This window comes from Haemorhous mexicanus, chromosome 8 (assembly GCF_027477595.1).
Source record: "Haemorhous mexicanus isolate bHaeMex1 chromosome 8, bHaeMex1.pri, whole genome shotgun sequence".
In the NCBI taxonomy this organism is placed as follows: domain Eukaryota; kingdom Metazoa; phylum Chordata; class Aves; order Passeriformes; family Fringillidae; genus Haemorhous; species Haemorhous mexicanus.
The window spans coordinates 1,158,294-1,178,010 of NC_082348.1; the positions used below are offsets into that span (position 1 = coordinate 1,158,294).

At 45.6% G+C, this 19,717-nt stretch overlaps 1 protein-coding gene across 1 annotated transcript; it reads left to right on the forward strand.

The window, feature by feature from the left end:
• Positions 1-615: 615 nt before the first annotated feature.
• Positions 616-19,479, forward strand: PRPF40A (pre-mRNA processing factor 40 homolog A). The gene is made up of 26 exons (XM_059852450.1): positions 616-1,030; positions 2,397-2,534; positions 4,167-4,247; positions 5,583-5,613; positions 5,826-5,848; positions 6,529-6,606; positions 6,683-6,793; positions 7,551-7,671; positions 8,117-8,141; positions 9,310-9,600; positions 10,837-10,945; positions 11,230-11,294; positions 11,826-11,990; positions 12,276-12,384; positions 12,845-12,995; positions 13,096-13,229; positions 13,587-13,701; positions 13,823-13,914; positions 14,032-14,148; positions 14,630-14,767; positions 15,716-15,811; positions 16,990-17,076; positions 17,179-17,275; positions 17,381-17,442; positions 18,090-18,224; positions 18,470-19,479. Exons 1-26 carry the CDS (start codon positions 668-670, stop codon positions 18,560-18,562), a joined length of 3,027 nt encoding a protein of 1,008 aa, XP_059708433.1. The 5' UTR covers positions 616-667; the 3' UTR covers positions 18,563-19,479.
• Positions 19,480-19,717: the final 238 nt, after the last annotated feature.

Below are 19,717 nucleotides of genomic sequence, written 5' to 3' on the forward strand. Positions count from 1 at the left end.
TGGGAATTCCCGGCTGTGAGGGGAGGCCCTGGAATGGCATTCCCAGAGAAGCCGAAGCTGCCCCTGCATCCCTGGCAGTGCCACGGCCTCACGGCTGCCAGAGCTCCCGGAAAGGACTCGCAGGCCCAGGGGGGGACTGTGGGGCTGTGCAGGTGCAGGAGTGGGACGGGCTGGTGCCCGTGGGTGCCTTCCCAGCGGGATATTCCCCGCTCCCAGCGGGATCTCCGCGATCCCAGCGGGATATTCCCCGATCCCAGCGGGATCTCCCGCCCGCCATGGCGGCCGCTCCCCCTCAGCGGCGCCAACCACGGCGAGCGGCGCGGGGGGGGGGGGTCCGAGCGCCTCCCCAGCCGCGCTCGGCCCGTACCACCCGCACCGCCACGGGGGGAGCGCACGAAAGCGGCGCGTACTACCCGCAGCACGGCTGAGGGGAGATCTACCGCCGCCTCTCGAGCTGTGATGAAATGGTGTAGCGGGAAGTTACCCCCTCCTTGCGGCGCTGTTGGTACCGCCCGGCTCATCGCGCACCGCCCCCGGACCCACGTGAGCGGTTTCCCGGCGTACCCCGCGCTCGGCCGCTGCAGCCGCTGCTTCGCTCCGCGCCCCGCGCTCCCGGGAGCCGCCCGAGCCAGCGCCGAGCCGCGGAGCCGGGCCGCCCGCCGCCGCCATGTCCGGCGGGGACTCTACGGCCGCGGCTGCCACCGCTTCCCCGCAGCCGCTGCCGTTCTCGCTGCCGAAGCCGCCGCCCCTCATGCAGCTGACGCCGGGCGACGCCGTGCGGCCGGTGGGCTCGAGCGCCGACCAATCGCCGAAGAGCGCGCGGCTGGCGGCGCGCCCCGATTGGCCGGCTGGGAAGCCCGTCAGCCTGCTGGCGCCGCTGCTCCCGCCCCGCGGGGAGCCCGAGCCGCTGCTGCCCTTCGGGCCCGCGGCCCCGCGGCCGCCGCTGCGCGGGCGCCTCCTGGGCCGCTGCGGGGGCTCCCTGCTCAGCCCCGCCATGCGGCCCGGCGGCGTCGACCGCGGGTCTCTCATGGTGAGTGCGGGCTCGGGGTGGGGGGGGGGGGGGGCACGGAGTGGCGGCGTGCGGAAGCTGGTCCCGCCTTCCTGCTCCGGGGTCATCGCAGGGTTGGGTGGGATGGGCATCCTGTGGTTCAGGGCTGTGTCCAGGCGGTTCTGGGTGTCCCCGCTGAGGGAGACGCCAAACCCTCTCTGGGCACCTGTCACCCGCACAAGGAGGAAGTTCTCGCTCGTGTACAGGTGTAACTTCCTGGGCATCAGTCCCTGCCTTCCTCTGGTGCCATTGCTGGGCCCTGCTTGGAGCCTTCCCTGCACCCAGGGACAGCCAGGACTCAGGCTCCTCTCACTGGGGCTCCTCTCCAGGCTGAGCAACCCCAGCTCCCTCAGCCTTTCCTGGGCACCGAGATGCTCCAGCCCCTTTTCAGCTCCAGGAGCTCCTGTCCCTGCTGTGCTGAGGGACAGAGCTGGACACAGCGCCCAGAGGTGCCTCAGAGGGGCAGGATCACTGCCTGACCTGCTGGGAATGCCCTTCCCGATGTCCCCCAGGGCACAGTGGCTCACAGACCTGGCTGTACCCAGAGCTGGGGAAGGATCTGGAGCCCCAGGAGCAGCTGAGGGAGCTGGAGAAGGGCTCAGCCTAGAGAAGAGCAGGCTTGGGAGGACCTTCTCAGCACCAGGGTGGTGGGTGCCTCTGAAAGTGAATCAACACTCCAGAGAGGGTCAGAGGAGATTTCCAAGAAACAGTGTTCCACCTGGAATTACGTGGGTCTTGGGAAACAGGAGCTGCCACTGCATGTACTGTGAGAGGATGGGATTGGGAAAAGTCAAGTGTTCTGTCCAGAAGATTGAAACCTTTTTAGATCCTTATGGTTTCTTTGTGTGACTTACAGCCCCAGGGAGACTGCTGGGATGAGAAAAAAATCATTGGAAAACTGCTTTTGGGCTGGAAGGTGGTAGAGTTAGGGGAAATTAGGGCAGAATTCCTTCCCTGTGAGGGTGGGGGTTCCTGGGATAGAATTCCAGGCTGCCCCATCCCTGGAAGTGTCCAAGGCCAGGTTGGAGCACCTGGGATAGTGGAAGGTGTCCCAGAGGATGGAACTGGAAGAACTTTAAGGCCCCTTCTACCCAAACCATTCTGGGATTCTGTGATCAATAATTTGCTATTTTTTCCCTCCTGCTGAATGTATTTTCCAGAGAGAAATTCTGCCCAGGCTTTATCTTCAGGTACTCTCAGAGCTGTTGCATCTGTGTGGAATAGAAAGTACTTAAAGTGTGGGAATAATGAAGAGCTCCAGGAAAGGGCTTTTCCTTATTCCCTTTGGTGAGCGTGTTTGGGGTGGCTGCCTCGGTGCTGATTTTCCCTGGCTGTTGGTGTTTTCCAGATGGGCCACCCAGGAATGCCCCACTACCCCCCCATGGGGATGCACCCCATGGGCCAGAGACCTCCCAACATGCCCCCAGTTCCCCACGGGATGATGCCTCAGATGATGCCCCCCATGGGAGGACCCCCGATGGGGCAGGTAAGGCAATTCCAGCAGCATTCTGTTCCCAGGGATCCCTGAGGGGGGGAATCTCCCTGGGAAAGGAAAGGGGAGAACTCAGGGGGTTTGATGCTGGCCAGGGTAAAACTCTTCTTATGGGGAGCAGGGAATTGATGCACCTTTGTGACTTTAATTGGAAAGGATAACAGGTAATTAATGCACCTCTAACTTTAATTATCAATCCTTGGTTTGGGATTTATTCAAGTTTTTAAATCAGAACAGGTAATTAATGTACCTCTAGCTTTAATTATCAATCCATAGTTTGGGATTTATTCAAGTGTTTTGGAGTGAGAACAGGTAATTAATGCACTTCCAACTTGCAGTCCATCATTTGGGATTTATTGAAGTTTTTGGAATGAGAACAGGTAATGCACCTCTTAGTTATCAATCTGTAAGTTGGGATTTATTTGAGTTTTTTGAAAGTTTCTTGTAGATTTTGAAGGGATAAGTTTGTCTTGGGACTTCACCTTTCTTTAATTCTTGGCCAATTCCTCCATCCACACACATGAACATTACAGCAAGAGAAGAAACAAAGGATTTCAGAATTTTTACAGAATTCCTGTGGAATCCCAGGGGTTGGTTTGTAATCCCTGTATCCCACTGTTGCTGATGCCATGGGTTTGGAAAAGCCCTGGCAGGTGACACAGCCACAACCATGGCCCTGCTTTTGGCAGCTTTTCTTCTCAGTGACCACATTTCCTGTGTGGTTTGTGATGAAATCCTCAACTCTTAGGAGAAACAGTTCTCCTTGTGGGTATAATAATTATCCCAGGAATGCTGAATGTCCTCGGGATGCTCCTTGTGATGGTGGGTTATGGAAGAGAGGCAGGGAAGGATTAAACCTTTGGGAACAGCCCATGGTGACAACTCCTTCCTTTGCAACTCCTTGGACACAGCCTCCCTGTTTTCCTCAAATCGGTGTATGAAGGCTTGGTAGGAATTTTTTCAGTGGGGATTTGCAGCCTCTGGGGTAAAAATAAAGCAATTTTTTAAAAATGAGGAGGATTTGACTCATTAGCACTGTGTGTGCTCGTTAGGAAGTGAAGTAGGAATTCTGGTTTATTTCTCTGCTTTTTGTACCTCCTTTTCCACAATTCCCACTCTTAGCCAGGGAATATTTCAATATTTCATATTTTAGGGAGCAACTCAGGACTTTTTGGTAGATGGAGAGCAAAAAGCTGAAGGTAAATGTCACACCTGGGAGTTCACCTTTCCTTTGTTGCTTTATTCCCTGGAGCCTTGGAATTCAGCAGGAATTCAGCATTCCCAACCTTTGCTTTTCCAGCTTTCACTCGGGATTTCACTAATGGGATCAGGTCCCACATCATTTGCTATTGTTCCTTTGCAGTTTAAATGGTTTTTATTGTTATTTCCTGTCCACATCTGGAATCTGGACATGCCATTCCTAATAGGAATATCCCAGTTTAGTGGGAATGTGATGAAGGGAATCACAACCCCACAAATGTGTTTTATTTTTCCTTGCCTAAGAGGGATGCTTGGGTTAATTTGTTTTAAATTTAAAAGAAGTATCAGATAATGGCTTTTAAATACAAATACTGTATTTTCTGCTGAGACTGTGATAAATATATGGGAAATGCTCTTGAATTCCAGATGCCTGGAATGATGCAGTCGGTGATGCCTGGAATGATGATGTCCCACATGTCCCAGGCTGCCATGCAGCCCACGGTTCCTGTGAGTTTAATTGATTTTTTTTAAAGCTTTTAAAAGCTCTTTTTAGCAATTGCTGTTGATCACTCTTTGCTTTCTTTAATTAGAAAATAAGAATTTAAATTTTAAATTATTTTTCATTGCAGTGGAGGTTTATGTGGCTCTTGAATGGCTATAAAATAAGATTTTTGTGATTTTCATCAGTCTTTAAATTCCTTTTAGTTTTTCATTCATTGTTTATCCTTCACTTCCTCGAGTTTGGCAGGAATCACTGTGACCTTGGATTGCTAAATTGTCTGACCAAGAGACTCTTCTCTCTTAAATTGTAATTTTTTAAAGAGTTTTAATTAATCATTAGCTGAGATATTAATCTTTTTAGTTCAATATTAAAGAGATTTGAGTCCATTTGAGAGAGATTTTTTATTAAGAGTTCCTGAAATTCAGTTGAGTATAAAAAATTGCTGAAATGGCCTAAGGAATGAGGAATTACTTATGTGGAATTATTTATGTAGAGAGGGAAAAGTTAAAATACAGGTGAAATCTCTGAGGGGAAAAAATTTAAATTAAATCCTGTTCTTAAGAGATAAATTTAGTCCCAGCCTAAGAGATTCACTCAAAACCAGTTCCAGCCATTTCAATTTAGAAATAAATTATTTTTACAGGGTTTTTCCCCATGCAGATTTAAATCCCTAAATTCCTCTGGAATTTCCTGTAGTGCTGAGCACAAACCTTTGCTGTGCTGATTTGAAGCAGTGAAATTCCTAAAACTCAGTATTTTGGTCAGATTAATGCTCTTAAAATTCATTAAAAAATTCCTAGAAATTACTGGTTTGGTCAAATTAATGCTCCTCAAATACACAACAAATTCCTGGGAATTTCCTGGTTTATTCCTGTTGGATAATATCAAGTCAAATTGATCCAATGATTTATTTCCACTTTTTAACCAATTTTTCTGTTTTCCTGGGGAATATTTGTTGTTTGTAGCTGAGAACTGAAAATAAACCTTAGCCAAAGCTAAATCCACAAGGAGAAAAATGGGAAGACTTGGAATTTGGTTGATTTTTTTCTTTAATTGGAAGGAATCTCAGGAAGAAAGAGCTCAAGGAATGCAATTTTAATACAACCAAAGCCCAGTGCCCCATAATTATCCCACCTAATGATGTTCCTAATTGCTTACTTAAGGAGCAGGAATAATTAATGGGGAAGCAGGAATCCTTATTTAAGGAATTGATTCTTTTGTGGCAGAAAAGCCTTGTTTGAATAATGAATATTGAAATTTCTTTAAGGATTTAATTCCTCAGGAATTAATTACTTAAATTTAGTTGTTTTAATGTATAATTTTTTTAATTATTTTTGCAGCCAGGAGTGAACAGCATGGATGCACAAGTAGGTGAGTAAAACAACTTGATATAATTTCAAAATATTTAACCAAAAGCAGCTGAAACATTAAAAATTCCACTTTTCCCTGAAATGGAATGGAACATTTCAGTCCTGGAATCTCCATTGGTGCCCAGGACATTTTTTTCCGTGCACATTTGGAGGAATATTTAAGAAAATGAAGGAACCAAACCTCTAATTAATTTTTAATTATTTATTTTTCAGGAGTGACCCCTCCTGGGACTCAGGTATGTGGAAAGCACAATTCCAGAAGGCTGGAATTCCACTGTGGTGTGGGGCAAACTTGGTTTTAGGGATTTAAAGGAAAACCTTAATTCTGTGGTTTTCCTCCCCTTCTCTTTCCCTCTTTCCCCCTGTTTTTTTCCAAGTTTTTGGTTGTTCCTTGAAATCTGTGGGCCTTGTCTCAGCTTAAATATTAAATAGATGATATCCACATTATTTCCATGAGATTTCCATGCTGTCCATTGGTCTGTCAGGAAATCCAGTTTTCCCTGGCCATATCCAATCCCTGATGCACAGCACCTGGATACAGTCCTGATTCCAGGGAATTCTGGCCATGGAAAGCAGCAGCAAGTGTGGTGTGAGGGAGCTCAGGGAGCCAGAATCTTCCTGAAGCAAATTTTCCTCAAGCTTTGGGAGCAGGGAGTGCTGCTGGCATTGTGAGTTGGGGTTGTTGTGGTCTGACCCCTTCACTTGCCCTTCCTGGGGGAATCAGGCCCTTGGGAATATGCAGTTGAACAGCTCCACTCGCAAAGAAGGAGTTTTTTTGGGAAAAATAGTGACTTAAGGTGTGAATTTGGCTCCCTGCCTTTCCTGTGCTGCTGAGCCACTTGGATAATCCAGGATATTTGGGTGAAACCCCCCAGTTAGGGAGGATTTTCCAAGCCCTGTTTTGTCTCCTCCTCAGACAACGCACCCCGTGGTCTCCACAGTCCAGCAGAGCTCCACCAGCACCAGCTCTGCCAGCGAGGAGCACTCCAAGCAGGTCTGTATCCCACTCTTTTCCTGGAGTTGGAGCCCATTTTTTACAGCATTGCTGATGTGGTTTGGGATTTTCCCAGAAATCCACGTGGACGGAGCACAAGTCCCCGGATGGAAGAACTTACTACTACAACACTGAGACCAAGCAGTCCACGTGGGAGAAGCCAGATGACCTCAAAACCCCTGCTGAGGTAACCAAATCCCAAATTAATTCTGGGATAATACTCTGGGAACACGAGGATTTCCAAGCCTGACACCTGCAGCAGGGAGAATTCTGCTGGAAGCAATGGGAGCAAACTCTTCCAGTAAGAAATGTTCCTAAAATATTTGGATTGCTCTCCTTATGTTGGGAGAACCTGAGGGTGCAAAATTCCTCAATTTTCCTCATTTTTAAATAGGTTTTTTTAATTTAAAATGTGTCCTTTTTTATTTTTTAGAGAAGTAATAGAAAAATAATTTAGAGAATTAAAAAATCCCTAAAAATTACTATTTTGGCCAAGTTAATGCTCTTAAAATACACCACAAATTCCTGAGAATTCCTCTGGTTTATTCTTGTTGGATAATATCAAGTCAAATTGATCTAATGTGATTTATTTGCACTTTTTGGCCAATTTTTCTGTTTTCTTGGGAAATATTTGATGTTTGTAGCTGAGAGATGAAAATAAACCTTAACTGAAGCCAAATCCACAAGGAAAAAAAAATGGGAAAACTTGGAATTTTGTTGATTTTTTTTTTTTCCCCTTAATTGGAAGGAATTTCAAGAGGAAAGAGCTCCAGGAATGCAACTTTAATGCATCCAAAACCTTGTGCCCCATAATTATCCCACCTAATGATGTTCCTAATTGCTTATTTAAGGAGCAGAAATAATTAAGGGGGGAGCAGGAGTCCTTATTTAAGGAGTTACTAAAGGAGATTTTCCTTGGAAAACCTTTGTTTTCTCTCCATCAGCAATTGTTGTCCAAGTGTCCCTGGAAGGAGTATAAATCAGATTCTGGGAAGCCTTATTATTACAATTCCCAAACAAAGGAATCCCGCTGGGCAAAACCCAAAGAGCTGGAGGATCTTGAAGGTAAAAGAGCGCTGGACTTGTATTTTTATAAATATATATTAGTTAATTACATTATTTATTTAAATAGCAACAAAATCAGATTGGAGGAGAATAATTGTTAAAAAAATAATAGGTATCAGTAATTTAAATATTTCCTTTCTTAAAATTCTGTTTAATAATTCTGACTTTCTTTCTAGGTCTTTGAAATATTTTTTTACATATTAAAAGCATAATTTTAAGCCAAAAAGTCATTTTTATATTCCCCGGTCTTCCCGTAATGGCATTTCTAAACTTTATTTTGATCTCAATTCATTTTAGTCTTTGAAGGGCACAAACATTAGTATTTTTGATAGTAATAAAAACATTTAAAACTTTGCTTTTATTATATCAAGAGTTACCAGAACTCCCTGTGTACATGAACAATTTTAAAGCTATATTTTAATTGTTTTTCTCCTTTTTCCTCTAGCAATGATTAAAGCTGAAGAAAACAGGTACATTTTTAACATTATACTAATTGTTTCATGAGGGCCTTCAAACTTTTTCTGAGGGCCTTCAAGCCTTTCCTGGGGGATCTTCAAACCTTTCCTGAGGAAGTTTAAACCTTTTTTCCTGAGGGTCTTTGAACCTTTTCCTGAGGGCCTTTCAGCCCTTTTTTTTTCCTGAGGGCCTTTCAGCCCTTTTTTTTTCCTGAGGGCCTTTCAGCCCTTTTTTTTTCCTGAGGGCCTTTCAGCCCTTTTTTTTTCCTGAGGGCCTTTCAGCCCTTTTTTTTTCCTGAGGGCCTTTCAGCCCTTTTTGTTTCCTGAGGGCCTTCCAGCCCTTTTTTTTCCCTGAGGGCCTTCCAGCCCTTTTTTTTTTCCTGAGGGCCTTTCAGCCCTTTTTTTTTTCCTGAGGGCCTTTCAGCCCTTTTTTTTCCTGAGGGCCTTTCAGCCCTTTCTTTTTCCTGAGGGCCTTCAAACCTTTCCTAGGATCCTTCAAACCCTTTTTTCCTGAGGCTCTTCACACCCTCTTTCTTGAGGGGCTTCAACCCCTTTTTCCTGATGGCCTTCAAACCTTCCCTAGGATCCTTCAAACCCTCTTTCCTGAGGGCCTTTCACCCTTTTTTTCCTGGGAGCTTTTAACCCCTTTTTTTCTCCTGAGGGCCTTTTTCCCTTTTTTTCTCCTGAGGGCCTTTTTCCCTTTTTTTCTCCTGAGGGCCTTTTTCCCTTTTTTTCTCCTGAGGGCCTTTTTCCCTTTTTTTCTCCTGAGGGCCTTTTTCCCTTTTTTTCTCCTGAGGGCCTTTTTCCCTTTTTTCTCCCGAGGGCCTTTTTCCCTTTTTTCTCCCGAGGGCCTTTTTCCCTTTTTTCTCCCGAGGGCCTTTCTCCCTTTTTCTCCCGAGGGCCTTTTTCCCTTTTTCTCCCGAGGGCCTTTTTCCCTTTTTCTCCCGAGGGCCTTTTTCCCTTTTTCTCCCGAGGGCCTTTTTCCCTTTTTCTCCCGAGGGCCTTTTTCCCTTTTTCTCCCGAGGGCCTTTCTCCCTTTTTCTCCTGAGGGCCTATAACCCTTTCCTGAGTCTTTAACTCAGCCTAAACCCCTCATCCCCACTTTGACCACACCCCTGAGCTGCCCCGTTGCCCTGAATCTCCAGGCCAGTGCCACAGGTGACGCTGTTGTTTTTGTCCCCAGCACGAAGCCAGAGGATGCGGCCGCCGCCGCCTCGGCTCCGGCCACAGCCGGGGACGCTCCGAGCGGGGCCAGCGCGGCCCCGGCCGCCGAGAGCGCCACGGCCGCTCCCGCGGGAGCTGCTCCCGAGGGGGAATCTGCCCCGGCCACCGCCACGGGGGACACGGACGCCGCTGGCACCGCCACGGCCGAGGAGCAGGGCCAGGGCAGCGCCGCCCCCGGCGCGCAGGACGGGAGCGCGGACACCGCGGCGGCCGCCACGGATGAGGCGGCCAAGCAGGAGGCCTCGGGAGAGTGAGTGCCAGGGGATGGTGTCAGCTCCAGGAAAGAGGATTTGGGGGGGATGTTATGGGGGTTCATTCCTTGTGAGGCCTTGGGGTGGAATTCCCCCAGAAGCTGTGGCTGTCCCTGGATCCCTGGCAGTGTCCCAGGCCAGGCTGGAGCAGGGCTTGGAGCAGCCTGGCACAGTGGGAGGTGTCCCTGCCTTGGCAGGCTGGATTGGGATGATCCTTTAAGTCCTGTCCCACCCAACCCATTCCATGGTGCCCATCCCAAGCACCAAGATCTTCACACAAACCTGTAGCACAATTAAAGCAACTTTGTCAAGGGAATAAATAATTTACCACAGGACAAGAGGGAATGGCTTTGAGGTGACAGAAGGCAGGCTTAGATCAGGGATTGGGAAGTCATTTCCTGGGTGGGTGATGGGGCCCTGGCACAGGTGCCCAGAGCAGCTGGGGCTGCCCCTGGATCCCTGGCAGTGCCCAAGGCTCTGTTGGACACTGGGGCTTGGGGCAGCCTGGGACAGTGAAAGGTGTCCCTGCCATGGAGCTGCGTGGGCTTTACTGTCCCTTCCCATCCAAGCCATTCCATGATTCCATGATAATTTATGAAGCCCTCAAGGCTTTGCTGCAGTTTTTCATTTCTCAGCAGCATCAGTGACATGAACATTCCCAGAGTGCCATTAAACACTTCCCTATGTATTCTCCTTTTTCATGGATCTGTGCCATTGGTTATCACTGGAAGAAAATAAAATACTAAATGGATTTTTATCTGTTCCAGCCATGATTCCTTTTTTTTTTTTTTTTTTAAATAACAAAAGATCTATTATGTGGAAAATTATAACTTAGGATTTTTATAATTCAAGAACAAGAATTGCTGTGGGGGATTTTAGACAGCAGGACCTAATTAAGGAGAAGACCATTTTTAGGCACTTCTCCTTATATTTTTATATAAAATGTTAATATTCCTGCTGAATTTCAACATTATATTTTTAGGAATAATTTCTAGATAACTTCAGCAGGCAGCCAATTGCAGGAGGGAAATATTTTGCCTCAATAATTCACTTTTTTTGATCTTTTTTTCATCAGTTGTGGTGCCTGTAAGGAAAAGCCTTCTATGAATTATTAGAATTATTTTTTTTACTTGGAGCTGCTATTTAAAAAACTCATTTTGTGGTGGTTTTTGACTCTTTTCAGTGCCTCTAACTTAGAAAAAAATGCTGAAATAATAAAATTTGTTTTGCTTTAGTGCTGCTGCAAAGAAGGAAGATGAGGATGCCCAACCAGTTAAAAAAACCTACACGTGGAACACAAAGGAAGAGGCCAAACAAGCATTTAAAGAACTGTTAAAAGAAAAGGTATTTGGGCCAATTATTAAAATTTTATTGACCAATTAATAATGTTTTATTGAACTACAAAATCGTTTCATTTTTCTTTTATTTGCCAGGTTTTACTTGATTTTTCTGGGGAAAAATTCCTCACTCTTGAGGAAGTGAAAGAAAAAGAGCATTGCAGTGAAGCTTTGTTTTAGCTTAAAAATGAAATGTTCTTTTTTCTTTTCCCCGTGGCTGTTTTTAAGGAATTATTCCCTGTTGGATGTTAATTCCAGGTCTGATTCATCCATAATTTCCTGTTTTCACAGCGGGTTCCATCCAATGCTTCCTGGGAGCAGGCCATGAAAATGATCATTAATGACCCCAGATACAGGTACTGAGTCCTCCTTCAATTCCACACAAACCTTTTTTGGGGGAATTTGCTTCCAAAAAATCCAAAGTTCTGTCAGCAGCAGATACTCCTGCACTTGTGCCATTGGCATGGACTTGTCTTCCTTTCCTCCATAAGGAAATGCTTCCAACAGCTTCATTTTTATTGGGAAAAAGTTGGAAGTTGGTATTTTATGCTGATTTAAGGATTAAAGTGTTCAGATTAATTTTATCTCAAATCTGGATTATTCAAACAGTTGCCTTTTGCTTTCTGGTGTTGATTATCTTATTTATGTTTCATATTTTCTTTTTCTTCTTTTTCTGAATGTTCTTGATTTAGGTTTTTGGGTTTTTTTTCCTGGTTTTCTGATTTTCTTTCGCTTTTTGTTCGGATTTTCCTTTTACTTTTTCAGATTTTCATTTTTTTCCCCTGATTTTCCTTTTCTGATTGTTCTGTTTTTCTTTGTCTTCTCTTCCTGATTTTTTTTTTTAAATTTATAACTAACATTGCTCTTTCCTTTCCTTTCCTGGGAAGTGCTTTGGCAAAACTGAGTGAGAAGAAGCAGGCCTTTAATGCCTACAAAGTTCAGACAGAGAAGGAGGAGAAGGAAGAAGCCAGATCCAAGTACAAGGAAGCCAAGGAATCCTTCCAGCGTTTCCTGGAAAACCATGAGAAGATGACATCCACCACCAGATACAAGTAAGAGACTTGGGATAAAAATCTGGGATAAAAATCCTGATGGGATGCACTGCTTGCAGTGGCATCAACTCCCATTTTTAGATTTTTCCTTCCTTTATAAAAATTCAAAAGATATCACAAAAAAAAAACAAACTTCCCAAGAGGGAAAATCAAGGAGAATTCCTTAAAGTGTTCCTTCTTGGAACAGAGCTCTCCCTGATGTTGTGGGGAATTGGTGAATAATTCAGTCACCAATAAATAAATAAAGAAATGAACAGTTGTGTGGTTTTCATTTGCTTTGCCCAGAAAAGCTGAGCAGATGTTTGGGGAGATGGAGGTGTGGAATGCCATATCCGAGCGGGACCGGCTGGAGATTTATGAGGATGTTCTGTTCTTCCTGTCCAAGAAGGAGAAGGTAAGTTCCCTTCAAATCCATCCAGCATCTCCTCACTTGTTCCTACATCACTTTAAACCTGTGCTTGAGGCTTTTTGGCAGCTTTTAGAGAAGGTTTGGGGGTTTGTTGGGGTTTATTCCTACTGATTTTACCATGGGTTGAATTTATGGGGGATTTTAATCACTCACATTATGCATTTTATTCTGAATCAGTGAAATAATAATAAGATGGAAAACTTATGTTGTTTTGTGTCCAAGGCCAGGGTGGATGGGGCTTGGAGCAACCTGGTCCTTGTCCAGGGCAGGAGGTTGGAATGGGATGAGCTTTAAGGAGCCTTTCAACCCAAACCACTCTAGAATTCCATTATTTTATATAAATTAAAGACTAATTTCATACTTTCTTGAAGAACATGCTAGATGTCTTACATTTCTATCCAAACCACCTCAAACTGAGCCCAAAAAAAAAACCTTTTCCCCTCAGGAACAAGCCAAGCAGCTGCGGAAGAGGAACTGGGAAGCTCTGAAGAACATCCTGGATAACATGGCCAACGTCACCTACTGCACCACCTGGTCAGAGGCCCAGCAGTACCTCATGGACAACCCCACCTTTGCCGAGGATGAGGAGCTCCAGAGTATGGCCATGGGCTCTGGAATTCTTTGGGAAGGAGGATTCTTCCTGACTTGGAAGGAATAACCTGATTTTTTTCCCCCCTCTCCCTGTGTTCTTGCTAGACATGGATAAGGAGGATGCCCTGATCTGTTTTGAGGAGCATATCAGGGCCTTGGAGAAAGAGGAGGAGGAAGAGAAGCAGAAAAGTTTGCTGAGGGAAAGGAGGAGGCAGCGTAAAAACAGGGAATCTTTCCAGGTTGGTGCAATTTGGGGTTCTGCCCTAAAAATCTCATGGGATATTCCACATGGAGGTTTTTTATTTCTGAGGGTTGATTCAAGGGGCTGTTGAAAGCCTGAGGTGTTGGGCTGAGGCATTTTCTCTGCTGTGTTACACCCAAGGGAAAATCAAGGGGAATAGGCCAGGATGGGAAGGAGATGCAGCTGGAATGTGCTAGGTGGTGGAGAAAAGCAGGAAGAACAACAGAAGAAGTGATTCTTTTAATCCTATTGGAGCAAAAGTGGAATTCCAGTTACCAAGCCAATCCATCCCAGCTGGTACCAAGGAGAAGCTGGAGGAATGACTCCAAATTCCCATTTCCTCTGTTTTTTGCAGCTGTTTCTGGATGAGCTGCACGAGCACGGGCAGTTACACTCCATGTCCTCCTGGATGGAATTGTACCCAGCCATCAGCTCCGACATCAGATTCACCAGCATGCTCGGCCAGCCTGGTAAGGAGGGGAAATCCTGGGATTTGGGGCAGGCCACAGCAATTCTTCCTGCTTTTTAACACCTCAAAATGCTGCTCTTGGGTTAAACCTGACCTGTGGCTTAACTAAACCCCTCCCTCAGGATCAACAGCACTTGACCTGTTCAAGTTTTATGTGGAGGATTTAAAAGCTCGTTACCACGATGAGAAGAAGATAATTAAAGACATCCTAAAGGTGAGCATTACCTGGCTCCTCCTTGAACTGCACATTCCTCATCCAAGGGAGCTGGGATTCCCTTGGAGTTGAAGGAATTCCTGGTTTCCCTCGTGCCAAAGGAGCTGTTTTTTCCAGGATAAAGGATTTGTGGTGGAGGTGAACACTTCCTTTGAGGATTTTGTCACTGTCATCAGCTCCACGAAAAGAGCCACCACGTTGGATGCAGGGAATATCAAGCTGGCTTTCAACAGTGTAAGTATGAATTAGTAAATTAATTGGGATGATTAGGATGGGAAATCCCTTCTCCAAACAGGAATTAGGGTTTATTTTTTAACTAATTCCATAATATTTGAGGACTATTCTGTTATTTAGGGTTATTGAACTGATTTCACATTGTTGCCACAATAAAAACAAACCTTTTCCCAAGCAGTCAGCATTCCCAAACTTGAGGAATTCTGGGATAGGAATTCAGTGGTGCTCTCCTGTTTGTACATTAAGATTTCTCCTGATTTGTGTGGTTCTGTAATTTTGCATCATTTTATTTCCATCAGCAGCAATTCCATGCTTGGAAACAATAATTGATTAATTGTTGATTAAATCATTTAATGTCATCGCTTTGTTTATGAATGAAGTAGAGGAAAAGCAATGGATTTCCAGGTGACTCAGGCCCAGCTCCGAGGGTGGGCTGTGCAGAAATGCCAGGGAATGGAATTCTTTCCCTTTTGCTCCCCAGCTGCTGGAGAAGGCGGAAGCGCGGGAGCGGGAGCGGGAGAAGGAGGAGGCCCGCAAGATGAAGAGGAAGGAATCAGCCTTCAAGAGCATGCTGAAACAAGCCACCCCCCCCATCGAGCTGGATGCTGTCTGGGAGGATGTAAGGATGAGAATTCCTTGGGGAGAACATGCCCAAATTCCCAACCAGGTCCCTGCTCATCCCTAAAAAACCCCACATTCGCCAGGCTCTTCCTGGTTCTGCTGCTGGGGCCTCAGAATCCCATCAAACCCTGTGGATTCTTCAGGAAAACTTGGAGTTGGGTGGGGAAAGCTTCATCCTTTTGAAACAAAAACATCCTAAAAGAACTGGAAATAAACAAAACCCCCTCCAAAAATCTCACACCCCCCCAAAGTCAATTGAAGTTATTTAGAACTTTGTCCTGGATAAAATACCCTGGAAAACCTTTCCTTTCCAAGGATAATTTGTATAAATATTTGGGGTTTTTTTAAGCTTAAATGGAATGTGCAGGAAGACAATGGAATTCTCCATGTTTCCATGAGTTAGACCTTCCCTGAACACTGGAAGTTTGGGATTTGCTTGGAAATCTGGGATTAAAAATTCAGCCTTGTAGCAGTTCAGGGGCTCCTCAACTGGTGAAAATTAATTTTTATAAATTTTATTTTTTTTTTAATTGTTATCTCTATTTTTTCTTCTTTCTATTAGTTTTCTTATTTTTCTTTTTAAAATTTATTTTTTATTATTTCTTCGTATTTCTGTTATTTTTGGGTTTTTTTCCTTATTTTTGTTTTTATTTTTCCTTATTTTATATTTCTTCAGGGTTTTCGTTTTCTTATTTTTATTATTTATTTTCAGTTTATTTCTTGTTTTTATTACTTTTATTATGCCTTATTATTTTTATTATTCCTTTTAGTTTTATTCATCATTATCTATAGAGTTTTTATCATTATTCCTTACTGGTTTTCTTATTTATTATTGCCATTTTCATTACTAGATTTTATTTTATTCTATTTCTTCAATCCTAATATTTTAATTGATTTGTAATTTAATTTCTTTGAATATCATTAATAGAGTTAATTTTCCTGACAGATCAGAGACAGATTTGTGAAGGAACCAGCATTTGAAGACATCACCCTGGAATCTGAAAGGAAAAGGATATTTAAGGATTTCCTTCATGTGCTTGAGGTAATTGTTCCTTTATTTTTGAAATAGCTGGACAACAGACAAGGAAAATTCCTTCTACATTGAGTGGGAAGGGGAAGGATTTAATGGAATTGTTTCCATAAAATGATACCAGGAGATGAATTTGATTTTTCAGCTCTCACACTTGGGGGTTTTGTTGCATTTCTTGCAGTTTGGAAGAATTTGAACTGAAATTTGGACTTTAAATTCTGTAATTTCCAATTAGGCAGAGCAAGGGGTGGGTTTAGGCCGGGCTTAACTGGGATGCAGGGAGCAGCTCCGTGGGAATCCAGGTGTTTTTCCTTGCTCCTGGCTGCCTTGTTTGCAGCTCCAACGTGGCAGCAGTGCCCATTTTTAGGTATTTTGACATTAAATGGTGATTGTGGAGTTTTTCACCTTTCCCAGGGCTGTGGGTGAGGAGAAACATCCCATATATTCTTTGGGATGTCCTGCAGGAGATGATGAGATGGTTCTCCCATTAAATGCTGATTTTACAGAATTTTTAACCTCTCCCAGCTTTTCTGGATGAGGAGAAGGATCCCATCAGTTTTTTGGGATGTCCTGTAGGGAGCTGATGAGGTGGTGCTGCCATGAAATAGTGATTAGGGAATTGTTAACCTTTTCCAACTTTTTTGTGGATGAGGAAAACCATCCCATCAGTTTTTTGGGATGTGCTGTAGGCAGTGATGAGATGATTCTGCCATGAAATGTCCATTATGGAATTTTTATCCTTTCCCAACTTTCTTGGATGAGGAAAACCATCCCGTCAGATTTTTGGGATGTCCTGTAGGCAGTGATGAGATGATTCTGCCATGAAATGTCGATTATGGAATTTTTATCCTTTCCCAACTTTCTTGGATGAGGAAAACCATCCCATCAGTTTTTTGGGATGTGCTGTAGGCAGTGATGAGATGATTCTGCCATGAAATGTCCATTATGGAATTTTTATCCTTTCCCAACTTTCTTGGATGAGGAAAACCATCCCATCAGTTTTTGGGATGTGCTGTAGGAGCTGATGAGGATTTACTGCCCCATCCCTGTAACTGTCCAGGGCCAGGTTGGAGCACCCTGCTCCAGGGAAGTTGTCCTTACCCATGGTGGAAGAAGCTGGGATTTTAGGGCTTTTCCAAGGCCAATCCCTGTGGGAATTGCGAGCTGTCCCCTCCTTGCCTTGCCCACAGCACGAGTGTCAGCACCACCACTCCAAGACCAAGAAACATTCGAAGAAATCCAAAAAGCACCACCGGAAGCGCTCGCGTTCCCGCTCCGTGAGTATCCCTGGGAAGCCTCCCTCTGCCACTCCCAGCTGCACTGACTGCTGCTGGAATTCCCATTATTAATTGGGATTCTCCCCTGGGCTGTGTGTGAAGGGCTCAGAGTCTGAGGATGACGACAGCCACTCCAAGAAGAAGCGGCAGCGCTCGGAATCGCGGTCGGTGTCGGAGCGTTCTTCCAGCGCCGAGTCCGGTACGGGCTGGGATGGGATGGGGCTGGCTTTAAACCAGCTGTGCTGTTCTCCTTTGGGATTTATCCACTGATTCCTGGGGGGTTTGTTTCTCCCTGTGGCTGCAGAGAGGAGTTACAAGAAGTCCAAAAAACACAAGAAGAAGAGCAAGAAGAGGAGGCACAAGTCTGTAAGTGGAGCTCAGTTTTTAACTGGGTTATGGACAACCTGGCAGCTGCTGTCAGTAATCCCAGCTGGGTGATCCTGGGGAAAAATTGGGATCAAGCTGGAGGAGTTGTTATTGCCAAAATATCAACTTTCTGTTACATATTCCTAATATTAAACCACTGAAAACTGCTGAATTTGGAGGGTTTGACTCCAGGTGAAGGACTCCATGAATCCTGAATTTTCAGTTTATCCTGGCTAGTCCAGGTGTTCTCCCTTGTTGGAGGAGCTGGAAAGGATCCCAGCCATTCCTTGTGCCTGCCTGAGCATCAGGGTTGTGTTGGAAGCTCTGAGTTGTACAAGAGCAGCAGAAGGATCCAAAATGCAGAAAGAGCTTCCCTTCCCCTTGGGAGGGTGGGGAGGCCCTGGCACAGGTGCCCAGAGAAGCTGTGGCTGCCCCTGGATCCCTGGAAGTGTCCAAGGCCAGGGTGGACAACCTGGAGCAACCTGGGATAGGGGAAGGTGTCCCTGCTCATGACAGGGATGGAATGGGATGAGATTTAAAGTTCCTTCAAACTTAAATCATTCCATGATTCTACAATTCTTTAAATGGAAGCTGGACTTAAAAAATATTCCACATTAATATTCACTATTCCCATTTTTTTTCCATAGGATTCACCAGAATCTGATGTAGAGCGAGAGAAGGACAAGAAAGAAAGAGAGAGGGACAGTGAGAAGGAAAGAGCCAGACAGAGATCTGAGTCCAAGCATAAATCTCCCACTAAAAAACGGCCTGGAAAAGATTCCGTAAGCTCTGCTCCCTGTTTCTCCCAGTGCTTTGGGCTCTGCTCCATGCAGCTCCGTAGGTGTGCTCTGGGAGAGGCCAAAGGTTGGACTGGAGGATCCTGGAGGTGTTTGCCACGCTCCAGTTTGGGTTCTGGGGTTTCTGAGTGACACAGAGCAGCCAGCCCTGGCTGTGTGTCCCTGCTGAGGCTCCCGGTGTGGAACTCCCTGCACAATCCCATCCTGACCACTGTCCCATCTCTCCACAGGGAAACTGGGATACCTCTGGCAGCGAGCTCAGCGAGGGGGAGCTGGAAAAACAGAGGAGGACTCTTTTGGAGCAGCTGGATGAAGATCAATGAGAAGATCCTTGATACCAAAAATGTTTACAGGTGGCAAAATAAAACCAAGCCTTGTGTGGGCAAGGCCCTGGGGCCGGTGGCCGGTGGCCCATGGCCACAACAACGGTGGCTTTTAGTTTTTTACCACTTCAATCCAGTCAGAAGTAGAAAAATCCATGGAATTCTGAGGGCAAAGCTGTGCCTGGCCTGGAGCTGCGGGGCGGGATGGGGGCAGGGATCCCCTGGAGGGGACACAGAGGTGGCAGCGGTGTCCCCAAGCACTTTCCCGGTGTCCTTCCCGAGGCAGGGAACAACCCTGGGCTGCCTGGGCAGAGCCCAGTTCAGCTTTGGGGAAAAAACTCCTAATTTAATTCTTTGTGCTTTCGTGCTTTGATGGATTTGGTTGGGTGGGGTTTTTTTGGGAAGGCAGCAGGAGTAAGGAATCCATGTCCTGGCGTATTCTGCAGCCCCCTGGATTTGGGGGTTGTTTGGCACTGGGGCTTTTGTCCAAGACTGATTGGTGTGAGCCCTGACTCCCATCGATCCCAGATCGCAGGGAGTGTGGATGGGATCTCTCCTGCAGTGCCAGCAGAGGGAGCGTTTGGGACACAACCACCTCGGCATTCCCGAAATCCCACCCCGGCCCAGCCCTGGCTGTTACTCCAGCGTTTCTCTCCACCTTTTCTCTCCCCCTTCCGAAAACTTAGGAATAAAAATCCAATGTTAAACACAACTCCATGTGTTGCCTTAAGAACCTGCTGCAGAATGTACCTGCACAGCCCAGAGGAGGGAGGAGGAAGCAGCTCCAGCCCTGTTTTCCAGCCCCTGCACGTTCAGGAAGGTGCCCCCAGTCCTGCTCGGTGAGAAAATTTGGGAAGCCGCTGTCCTTGGAATATTTTTGTACATTTTTATCAATGATTAAACCTTGTCTTCTAGCATGTACTGGTATTTATTTCTCCTTAAATACTCTGTACAGCTCTGAGCCACAGAATCACTCCCAAAACCTGCTTGAGGACTGTTTGGATTCCTTTTCAGGAATTTTTTCCTGAATTTTGACCACTTTTACCAGTGCATAAACACCCGAAGGATCGATTTATCCAGGGAATTGTGGCTGGGGTGGTTACAAGGCTCAGAATCCTTAAGAACACCCTGAAATTGAAATGAGTTGTTTGAAAT

Bases quoted from the DNA above. Each gene is read 5' to 3' on its own strand.
- PRPF40A (XM_059852450.1), top strand. From the start codon at position 668: ATGTCCGGCGGGGACTCTACGGCCGCGGCTGCCACCGCTTCCCCGCAG. The intron at 6,794-7,550 runs GTAACCAAATCC...TCTCTCCATCAG, and splicing joins ACCTCAAAACCCCTGCTGAG to CAATTGTTGTCCAAGTGTCC. The intron at 14,768-15,715 runs GTAAGGATGAGA...TTTTCCTGACAG, and splicing joins TGGATGCTGTCTGGGAGGAT to ATCAGAGACAGATTTGTGAA.